General features: G+C 42.3%; 2 protein-coding genes across 5 annotated transcripts; both read right to left on the minus strand.

Moving 5' to 3' along the window:
* Nucleotides 1-938: 938 nt before the first annotated feature.
* LOC130406736 (caspase a-like) lies at nucleotides 939-5814 on the minus strand. 4 transcript variants are annotated; one of them, XM_056612429.1, is made up of 9 exons: nucleotides 5649-5814; nucleotides 4839-5123; nucleotides 4185-4229; nucleotides 4007-4083; nucleotides 3571-3744; nucleotides 3249-3483; nucleotides 2932-3117; nucleotides 2664-2773; nucleotides 939-2490 (listed from the first exon to the last, which is right to left on the minus strand). In XM_056612429.1, the coding sequence occupies exons 1-9, from the start codon at nucleotides 5653-5655 to the stop codon at nucleotides 2383-2385; spliced, it is 1227 nt and encodes a 408-aa protein (XP_056468404.1). In that variant the 5' UTR covers nucleotides 5656-5814; the 3' UTR covers nucleotides 939-2382. The 4 variants fall into 4 exon arrangements, with proteins under 4 accessions (XP_056468404.1, XP_056468403.1, XP_056468405.1 ...); XM_056612428.1 differs by having other exon boundaries at nucleotides 4007-4095; nucleotides 5649-5813; XM_056612426.1 differs by having other exon boundaries at nucleotides 940-2490; nucleotides 4007-4098; nucleotides 5649-5812.
* A 1655-nt stretch (nucleotides 5815-7469) lies between these two features.
* Nucleotides 7470-8896, minus strand: LOC130406743 (caspase-1-like). The gene is made up of 3 exons (XM_056612438.1): nucleotides 8799-8896; nucleotides 8035-8319; nucleotides 7470-7667 (listed from the first exon to the last, which is right to left on the minus strand). Exons 1-3 carry the CDS (start codon nucleotides 8803-8805, stop codon nucleotides 7657-7659), a joined length of 303 nt encoding a protein of 100 aa, XP_056468413.1. The 5' UTR covers nucleotides 8806-8896; the 3' UTR covers nucleotides 7470-7656.
* Nucleotides 8897-11572: the final 2676 nt, after the last annotated feature.

Consider the following 11572-nt stretch of genomic DNA (forward strand, 5'->3'; position numbering starts at 1 on the left):
TGATATTTATCATATTATCATTTCATTTTATATAGAACATTGTCTGTGTAGGCTGACGTAGGCTATGACTCACAACGCAGAACTGTCCATAGCTGAATATGGTACGATGCTGATTTTACATAAGCATGTTGATGTTCAACATCTGTTGCAGTGAACATTCTAAAACTGGTGTAAATTGGTTGCTGCCATATTAATAGACACGTTGAATGTTATCGTTTTGATTCTGGAATCCCGCACGTAAACTGGTTGGCAAAAAAAGAGCAAAGACGGACGGTTCACTTGACGGAGAAACCGTCACTTTCCTCATATCAGACAACTCGTGACTGGATGAAAATTAAGGCTTTCTTTTATTGTCACTTTCCTTTGTAAACCTTTAGAAATAACCTCCTGAATCCTTGTTATAACGCTGTGTATAATCCTGGACCGCAACAGCTTGTCGGCATGTTGTTAGTGTGTGAAATTCAGCACAGTATCAGTCGAGTTGACTCTAATTTCCACATTGTTTACTTGCTAACGTTTTGGCTAGTTGGCAGAACTCTTTTTACACACCAGTAAGTGTTTATCAGAGCGGAGCTCTGATTGTGACGTCACCCGTCATCTCGTCTCTGTAAACAATGGATGTTGTGCAGCATTTATTATGATGTCATTATATAGACTCTCTCTCAGCACCCCCCCCCTCGGATTGACTTCCCGCGTCCCTGATGCTGCGTATATTTATTAAAAAATTCACGCACAAAGAAATGTATTCTACATTTCATCTTCTTTACTGTAATGTATAATAAACCATTCACATTTAGGGCATTCAGCAGACGCTTTTATCCAAAGCGACTTACAATAAGTACATTTGTCAGTTGAAGAATTGAGCAATATCACCCAAGGGGCGGCTGCTGTACTGAATATCAGCACGGCTGTGAATCAGTCGTAGGGACGAGGCCGTAGGCCGAGTGCCAAAGATAATCACAGCTGAAGAGGAGGTTTTAAGAATGTCTAGGTGCTGGCTTGAGACCAGTGGGGTTGTCGGTGAGAACACAGGGTTGTCCAGTCAGAGTTCCAAGGTTTATAGGCTTTATTTTCCAAAGGTGCGAGCAGGAATGTATGGATGTGTGTAGTAGGTAGCTAGGTAGGGTGATACTGTGAAGATAGGTAGGTAGGATGATAGTGTGTGTATCTAAGGTGTGATGGGTAGGTAGTTAGGTAGGATTTGGAGGTAGGTAGTTAGCTAGGATGTGTGTGGTTCCTTGGAAGCAAACAACAATAAGCTCCAAAATTCATGGCCACAATTCTGTCATTGCTCAGTATACGCAAACAGGGAGTTCAGAGGCTCACAGCTCTCAAGGTGTTCAGTGTCTCTGAACAAAGGAAAGGGGTGTGGTCACAGGTCTGTCTTAACTAGTGGTGGCAGGGCAGGGAGTGATCAACTGATCGACATGGGCGGATTTGGAAAATGTGGGCAAATAACTGGTTCTGTGAGGTGAGGAGGGAAACAGATAATCTTCCAAACGCCAGCCCTTCCGATATGCACCCTTTATTAGTTAACAGTAATAAGCAGCAACAGATAATGATTTGTCTGTTTATTTAATGATTTATTTGGCTCCGCCAACACAAATAGATCCGCAACTGGACTGGGACTGAACTGGTGCCCAGCAACACATAAACACACTAGCAATCTAAGCTACATAAAGACGTTAATAACATTAACGGTTGTTAGAACACCTGAAAGTGGAGTGATACATTTATAGTTAAAAATCCCAGTGCTGTTATACTCTATATCAGCACTCATGGAATGCCTCTTGTCCAATCAAATGACTTGGTCGGAATTTACCGTTGTGTAAGAAAATAAGAATCGCTGTCAGTACAGTAATCCCACTATATTTCAAGATTATCTATGTAATACAATGGTTGTATTCTAAATGGAGGGAAAGTGTAGGATGTTAGCTGATTTCCTGTAAGATAAAAACTCATATTTAACAATTATTCGCCGAAAGCTAAGTGAATAGTGAATATACTACACGTGAACACTCTACATTAATTTAATTTATCTAAATATAATGATAATACTTTTTTCAGGTGTTATTTATTATTAGCGGTTTATTTGTTTTTATTAGCGTGACGAGATGACCATCACGCACGCAATACAATATCCTGAGTTTGAGATCTCAATTATGGGATATTGCTTAATATCCCGAGATAGCGAACCAATCAAATTGCGCCATCTTAGGAGGTTCACGTGTAGCATATGCTAATAGGTCATTATTTTGACTGCACCTTCAGCAATATTAACTGTGGGATCAAGGTTTCAGTTGGTTTTTCCCGACACCACTTTACGCTACAGTGATTCAAAGTGTTGAAACCATTTCCCATCGGTCATCGTGGAGCCTGATTCTAAAGACCGGGGAAGAGGTACAACTTTCTGGTTAAGGTGCATCGGTCTTTGACAGCCATCTGTCTTTTACTTGCTGAAGGAGGCTCATCTTCAAAACGCTTCAGGACCTGTGGGATGGAGAGCACACGCTAGGATGAAACAACCACATGCTGTTGGTCGAGGTCAGCTCTATCTGGATGGACGGGAATGTGAGGCTGTCCATCAAACAACCAGACGTCCGCATGAGAGAAGGACACTCACTCCGCACACCAGCCTAACGAGAACGATCTGGGTGACTTGCCTTTCTGAAGAGTTCGTCGATGTGGTCCTCGTGTGCGTGGCGGTTGAAGATCTCCACAAGGTGTTGGATTAAAAAAGAACCTTGCCGTGAATGTCTATACGACACCGTGTCTGCAGAATAGAGTGAAAAGATAATTAGAAGTCGTTGATCAGAGAAGGGTGTTCATTTTCAAGTCCTAATTCCAACAGTTCCAGTTGTTTTGTATCCTCAACCTATTCTGTAATGAAGACTAAACTTTATCAGCACAGACAAAATTATATCAACTCACCGGCGGTGCAGGACAGAAGTGAAACCATGTCTTTTTCTTTGTGCACCCTGTGAATAGCATCCTCCTCGATGTCTGCGTCCACTTCATCTGCCAGGTGAGGTGGGAGGGCCGCATCCACCTGCACTACCGGGGCCTGCTCTGGGACAGACCCAGGCCCATCCCAGACTATCGCAGAGCCATCATCCACTGGAAGAGAATACAGTGAACGGAGCAGACCAGTAACTCAATAAAGGTTTCGGGAATCTTTTAAAACGAAATATGGTATAACAGGTTTACGGTTATGGTATGTTCAAATCGAAAAAGGAACCCAAGCACACCTCCTCTGCAGGCTTGGATGATGATGACTTTGGGTTTGTTGAGCAGTTTTGGACAACGACACGAATCCAAGTGTTTGTAGATATTGTCAATGGGGAACTGGTCGGGGACTCCTTCGCAGTGATGGACGCCTAAAATGGCTCCCTTCACCCCATGGGACATGATGACCACAAAGACAGAGTCTGTCGCGGCCAGACGGGGGTCTTTAGAAAACCTTTCGACGGCCTCGTCCATCTCCTGTGCGAGAACATGGATCAGTCAACGACACTCATCGCAGGACCACAGATCAGATGATACCTCATGTGTGAGTGAGGCCCAACGTACCGCTCCACTGAGGTCTCTGTGTTGCTCCACGTTGTATCCCAGTGAGATCAGCAGTTTGCTCATATCCTGCTCGTCTTTCTCAGCACCATGCCGATCACTCAAGTGTTTAAAGTGCACGTTGGTGATCAGCAGAGCCACGCGCGTCCTGTCGGCTGGGGCCATGACAGCGTATATCTGACCACATCATTCAATAGAAGAAAGGAAACAGGTGCATGACATATGACTGACACAGCATGCATTATCTTATCTGATCGTTTGATGCCTTGATAGTTCACGTAAAATAATATGAGCCTATGCCGATCAGAACAACCCACCAGATAACCGTTTATGTTTGGCTAAAACACATGCATGAGGTCAATGTTAGAGGAATAACAAGATATGAATGAGGAGCAGCAACATGACGACGCAGCCTTTAAAGGGCAGAGGAAGGACTAACGTTGTCTCTGTCCTTCAGCTTCTCAGTCTTGAACTGCTCAGAGCTGAGGAGGAGTTCAGAGGTCCTGCCCGTCGTCTCTGTTGGGGAAACTCCTAGGAACAGAAAATAAAGATCACTCGTACAATAGCTGCAGTGTTTTACTTGACAAATTTGATCAGAATAACTGCATGCAAGTCACCTTTATTCGATGCTTTAACCTCCTGAGATCCAGCCAAAAGGCTTCCTGCTCGCATGTTAATGAAAGAAAAAACATCAGAGATTTATGAAATGTTTTATTTCTATGTTTTATTTCATGTCTCTTATCGATGACATTTGAACTCACATTACAGGGGAATATATATGTCTCACAACTGACATTTGAAATAGAGCCAATTTAGTGAATACAATGTTGTGAATTAATAGCATTTAAAAAATCTTTCTTCATTCCTCAAGACTGAAGCCATCATTTATTCTCCTCAGGTCAGATCTGTTTGAGGTGCAGATATATTCAATTCAGCAGTCAATTCTGAAACAGTCGATTCATTGCAACGTTACTATAACACCAAAGACTTCCTCCAAAAAATGGAATTGTCAAACTACAATTTAAAAAAAACATTACACTGCTGCAGTGATGTTCGGCTATTAAAATTATAATTATTTCCCACTTTCAAACATAGAGGGAGAATGGCTTTGGATATGCAGTCTAAACAAATGTCCTGAAACGACAATAACTAATGGTTGGATCCCAGGAGATGAAAGGATGAAGAAGCCGTTGCTCTGGTTCGTGTTAGGCCTTTATCAAAATAAAGTGGGCAGGGCTTATTGAGAAAAGACATTCCTAGTTACAACTCACCCACACGATCAGTAGGGCTGGGAGGAAGGATCAGACCCAGGGTGAGGTATAGTTCCCGGTCCCTCTCCAACATACAATCAATCATCGCCAGACTTGCTCTCTCCCCTTTCGCGATCACCATGTCGATCAGACACCGAGCCCGGTCAGTTCTGATCGTCTGGTCCTCCAACACAGTGTCCTTTTCGTCGGTACTCAACATTTTGCGCTGCCAAAGGTCATCCAGCAGACCTTTCAAAGCTGGGAGTCCGACTCTCTCCACAAATCTCTTACGGATCCTTATTAGGTCTGAAAAATAATGCAATAGGAAATATAAAATGTACAATGCTGTAGTCAATATCAATTCGTCTTTGGCCTGTTTTAAAAACAAATAGCCTAGGCCTGGGCCCAAATTATTCAAAGATCAAAATGAACGACTCCGTTGGTCGTGAGTGTGTAGGCCTCCTGTGGTGATCTGGGGTCTTGGTCGCACCAAAGACGCTGATAACTTGGTTCAGGTTCCTCGTTTTCTCACATGAGCCTGCTCTCTTCTTACTCTCCTGTCCCCTCTACTTCTTATTAAAGGCCTACTGCAGTGTTTGATATCGAGCCTACTGCTTGAAGTGAAATAAAGTATAAAGAAACTGCTCCCGCTGCGTCCACCTGTCGAGCAGCAGAAGAAACGGAACCTGATCGCCCAAATCTCTCAAGTTCAAATACATTGCCGAATTTGAACCCCTATCATATATGGCAACCACGGTAACCTACAGCAAAGTGTGCAACATAAAAAAAAAACATGAATAATCTATAGATGGTATGTAAAACACGACCTACCGTCCATCGCTTACTTGGCTTCTCCCCTCTTCGATTTAACTTTCGTTTTGAAGCTTCCTCATTCTGGACGATAAGTGAGATCAGGATTCTTGGAAACCACGCCTATTGTTTCACTTAGAAGCCCGCCAAGCAGCAAACCGACCAATCACCATCCCTCAGCTCTTCTGGAGGAGGAGTCCTATCCTTCTTTATTAGGTCCATGGTCCGAGCGGAGCGACACAGACGGACATTTATCTATTCAGGGGAGGCCGTTGACAGCAGACTCCGTTCTTCAATGACACCCTGATTACCACATACAAATAATACAAATAAATACAAATGTACAAAAGATATAAACAGTCGGTCAAACAACCAGAATGACATTTGAATAAATATAAATAATGCAATGGGACAATTAAGAAGGCTATTTAAAACACAAACAATCCTGATAACGCGACTACAATCATGCCCTTAAGGTCATCGTTGGGGGAATATTATTATTACTGGATTAAGTGCAAACCCATGTTTTGTGTCAGCAGATTGTCTGTAGGCCTGTTGATATGCAGGAATGCAGGACTGCATATCAAACCCTCGCAGACCCCGAGGACCTCGTGGTAAAGAGAGTTAGTTATTATGTAGGCCTACGCAATCTTTTTGATAGACCTATAGGCCTAAAAAGGCAGAATACGATATATAGGCCTATTAGCAACATCATTCATTTTTTAAAGTAGGCCTATTGTAGTTAGGAGTGGATAGGCCAAAGGACGACCAGGAGTTGGTGTCGTTGTTGTCGTTGCATTTACAATGAATTTAGTGTAAAAAATTATAGGCTATGATACATACAAATAATATTAAAAAGGGCTACTTATCGCGATTGCGCTCATGTCTGAAACCTCTTCGATCCTCTTCGATTTCCAAGGGGATAAGGCCTTGATAACTCCAGCTGGCAGTCGGATAGACCTCACTCTGAACTCAAGATGTCTCAACGAACAGAGAAACCCCATTCAATTCGATCAGCAAATACGTTCCGAGTCATTTTTACATGGAGCATGGTGAGGTTTTATGTGTTTTTATTGGTATGCATGTCATGTGTGAGGCAGCATGATATTCATTTCTGGCTTTAGTCTTCAATTCAACGCAGACATAAAAAGCCAAATTACACAAATGTTATCTATTCCACAATTACTAATAATAACTAATAACAACACTTTTTCTGACAACGTTATAATAAGGCGACAATATTGAACTAATAAATGAAAATAAGAAACACTTTATGTGCAGTAATTGTAGACAACACTGGAGGAAAAAACTGTTTTCCAAACATTTTGACGATAATAATTGTCAAAGATCCAGGTCATATGGACATCGTGTTGTGACCCATTTTCGACCGACTCCAATCTGGCTGAATGTTAAATAAAAATAGCCTACCTATATTATACGTTATTTATTTATATTGTAGGCTTTCAATTCCAAAAAAACTTTAAAAAAAAACTGGCCGCAGGACAGCATTCTGAACGGCAGGTCGGGACGGGAACCGTTTTCCGTAAACTCCAATTTGGCAGGTTGTTGAATAAGAATTACTAGATATTGTAACGTAGGCCTACATACACCGGAAAGACCAAAGCAGACATGTACATCATGCGGAGGCTGCGATCACCTGGAAAAACCTGTGGATGTTCTACCGTCTGTGGCGGCCCGCGTTCTTTACAATTGCTGCAGTGTTTTACTTGACAAATTTGATCCGAAAAACTGCATGCAAGTCACCTTTATACGATGCTTTAACCTCCTGAGATCCAGCCAAAAGGCTTCCTGCTAGAATGTTAATGAAAGAAAAAACATCAGAGATTTATAAAATGTTTTATTTCTATATTTTATTTCGATGACATTTGAACTCACATTACAGGGGAATATATGTGTCTCACAACTGACGTTTGAAATATAACCAATGCAGTGAATACAATGTTGTGAATTAATAGCGTTTAAAAATTCTTTCTTCATTCCTCAAGACTGAAGCCATCATTTATTCTCCTCAGGTCAGATCTGTTTGAGGTGCAGATATATTCAATTCAGCAGTCAATTCTGAAACAGTCGATTCATTGCAACGTTACTATAACACCAAAGACTTCCTCCAAAAAATGTATTCGTCAAACTACAATTTAAAAAAAACATTACACTGCTGCTGTGATGTTCGGGTATTTAGATTATAATTATTTCCCACTTTCAAACAAAGTAGGGAGAATGGCTTTGGATATGCAGTCTAAACAAATGTCCTGAAACGACAATAACTAATGGTTGGATCCCAGGAGATGAAAGGATAAAGAAGCCGTTGCTCTGGTTCGTGTTAGGCCTGTTTAAAAATAAAATGGGCAGGGCTTATTGAGAAAACCCGTTCCTAGTTACAACTCACCCACACGATCAGTAGGGCTGGGAGGAAGGATCAGACCCAGGGTGAGGTATAGTTCCCGGTCCCTCTCCAACATACATTCAATCATCGCCAGACTTGCTCTCTCCCCTTTCGCCATCACCATGTCGATCAGACACCGAGCCCGGTCCGTTCTGCTCGTATGGTCCTCCAACACAGTGTCCTTGTCGTCGGTACTCAACACTTTGTGCTGCCAAAGGTCATCCAGCAGACCTTTCAAAGCTGGGAGTCCGACTTTCCCCACAAATCCACTACGGATCCTTTTTAGGTCTGAAAAATAATGCAAAAGGCAATATAAAATGTACAATGCTGTAGTCAATATCAATTCGTCTTTGGCCTGTTTTGAAAACAAATAGCCTAGGCCTGGGCCCAAATACAAAGATCAAAATGAACGACTCCGTTGGTCGTGAGTGTGGTGATGGGGTCTTGGTCGCACCAAAGACGAAGAGTTCCTCACATGAGCCTGCTCTCTTCTTACTCTCCTGTCTCCTCTACTTCTTATTAAAGGCCTATTGCAGTGTTTGATATCGAGCCAGCTGCTTGAAGTGGAATAAAGTATAAAGAAACTGCTCCCGCTGCGTCCACCTGTCGAGCAGCAGAAGAAACGGAACCTGATCGCCCAAATCTCTCAAGTTCAAATAAATAGCCGAATTCGAACAATATATGGCAACCACGGTAACCTACAGCAAAGTGTGCAACATAAAAAAAAACGTGAATAATCTATAGATGGTATGTAAAACACGACCTACCTTCCATCGCTTACGTGGCTTCTCCCCTCTTCGATTTAACTTTCGTTTTGAAGCTTCCTCATTCTGGACGATAAGTGAGATCAGGATTCTTGGAAACCACGCCTATTGTTTCATTTAGAAGCCCGCCAAGCAGCAAACCGACCAATCACCATCCCTCACCTCTTCTGGAGGAGGAGTCCTATCCTTCTTTATTAGGTCCATGGTCCGAGCGGAGCGACACAGACGGACATTTATCTATTCAGGGGAGGCCGTTGACAGCGGACTCCGTTCTTCAATGACACCCTGATTACCACATACAAATAAAAACAGAAATACAAATGTACAATAGATATAAACAGTCGGTCAAACAACCAGAATGACATTTTAATAAATATAAATAATGCAATGGGACAATTAAGAAAGCTATTTAAAACACAAACAATCCTTATGTAACGCGACTACAATCATGCCCTTAAGGTCATCTTCAGGTTGGGGGAATATTATTATTACTGGATTAAGTGCAAACCCATGTTTTGTGTCAGCAGATTGTCTGTAGGCCTGTTGATATGCAGGAATGCAGGACTGCATATCAAACCCTCGCAGACCCCGAGGACCTCGTAATTACAGGTAAAGAGAGTTAGTTTGATAGTCTTTAGGCCTAAAAAGGCTGAAGGGATACGATAGTAGGCCTATTAGTAGCCTAACATCATTTATTTTTTAAAGTCCTATTGTAGTTTGGTGTGGATGGGCCAAAGGACGACGAGGAGTTGGTGTCGTTGTTGTCGTTGCATTTACAATGAATTTAGTGTAGAAATGTAGGTTACGATACATACAAATAAATATTAAAAAGGGGCTACTAATCGCGATTGCGCTCATGTCTGAAACCTCTTCGATCCTCTTCGATTTCCAAGGGGATAAGGCCTTGATAACTCCAGCGGGCAGTCGGATAGACCTCACTCTGAACTCAAGATGTCTCAACGAACAGAGAAACCCCATTCAATTCGATCAGCAAATACGTTCCGAGTCATTTTTACATTGAGCATGGTGAGGTTTTATGTGTTTTTATTGGTCGGCATGTCATGTGTAAAGGCCGCATGATATTCATGAATTGCGTTGAATTGCTTTAGGCTTCAATTCAACGCAGACATAAAAAGCCAAATTACACAAATGTTGTCTATTCCACAATTACTAATAACTAATAATAACACTGTTTCTGACAACGTTATAATAAGGCGACAATATTGAACCAATAAATGAAAATAAGAAACAGTTTAGGCTACGTGCAGTAATTGTAGACAACACTGGAGGAAAAAACTGTTTTCCACCAAACATTTTGACGATAATAATGGTCAAAGATCCAGGTTATGGACATCGTGTTGTGACCCATTTTCGACCGACTCCAATCTGGCCGAATGTTAAATAAAAATAACTATATTATAGCCTATGTAATTTATTTATATTGTAGGCCTACTATCAATTCCCAACAAACATTTGAAAAAAGAAACTGGCCGCAGGACAGCTGTCTGAGCGACCGGTCAGGACGAGACCCGTTTTCCATAAACTCCAATTTGGCAGTTTGTTGAATAAGAATTACTATAGGCCTATATTACATACGTACATACACCGGAGAGCCCAAAGCAGACATGTGCTTCATGCGGAGGCTGCAATCACCTGAAACACCTTTGGATGTTCTACCAGTCTGTGGTGGCCCGCGTTCTTTCCAGGGTTGGAGTTAGGTGGGAGCCAGTCGGAGCTGAGCTCCCACCATAGAGACAAGTCTGGCTCCCATGAAAGCATCCAAATATCTGTGGGGTCTCTGAAGAACTTGCGCTCAGTTGTTGTCGGGGAACGGGGGACGGGGGACGGGGGAGACCGTACCGGCTTTGCGCTGGGTTGACAGTGGTTGACAACGCAAGACAACTCCGTTTCGCTTTGGTGTCCGGTTCGCCCTGTCTGGGCTTATTTTCCCGATAATGATCTATTTTCCCTTACTTAACGTCAATATAACGCTATATGTGGAATGGAAAATGGCGTTATTTGTAATTACAATAGGCCTATGCTGCTGTATTTTCAGAGACCCCCATTTGAGTTTGCTGCTTTCATGGGAGCCAGACCTCTCTCTATGGGAGCTCAGCTCCCACTGGCACCTAACTCGAGCCCTGGCCTACATTGTTTTGTAGTCAAATTTCTTATTCAAATGTTAACAAATTTTGCATGGTTTGAAATAAAACAAATCTACCTGTATTTTCTTTATTTGATTATATTTTGCAAAAGTTTAAATGAAGCAATCACTTCTGGGAATTTCCAGACCGAATCGAGTAGGCTAGACCGCGTCTGGGGTGAGACATGTTTTTATTATGGAGCGGCTGGCCCTGATGGTCTATTGCTCTTTTTTTCTGCATTGGGGTTGTGCATTGATGTGTCCATGTTTTGGTGCAGTTGTTTAACGTATTTATGTTTAAGTTCACCATCACTGGGGCTATCCGTGAAAAGTTGTATCTTCGAGTTGCGCGCGCAGGTGCGCAGTGACGGATCCCAGTCCGTCACTGGATACGAAAGACGTGAATCAGAGGCAAAAAGTCAATTTTCTTGACAGCGGTCATATGCACACACAGCCGTGATCCCCAGCGTTATACATTATGCTATCCCTTACTAGAGCATCTATAGTTTTTCTTTTGTCTTTTCGAGACCTCCACAGAGATGGAATCATAAATCGAACCCTGGTTCTTTCACATGGTGTGCTTGGGGGGCAGCAAATCTAAAGCACTCATCGAGGCTGGACAAGCTGATCTGGC

Source organism: Gadus chalcogrammus, chromosome 16 (assembly GCF_026213295.1).
Source record: "Gadus chalcogrammus isolate NIFS_2021 chromosome 16, NIFS_Gcha_1.0, whole genome shotgun sequence".
In the NCBI taxonomy this organism is placed as follows: Eukaryota; Metazoa; Chordata; class Actinopteri; order Gadiformes; family Gadidae; genus Gadus; species Gadus chalcogrammus.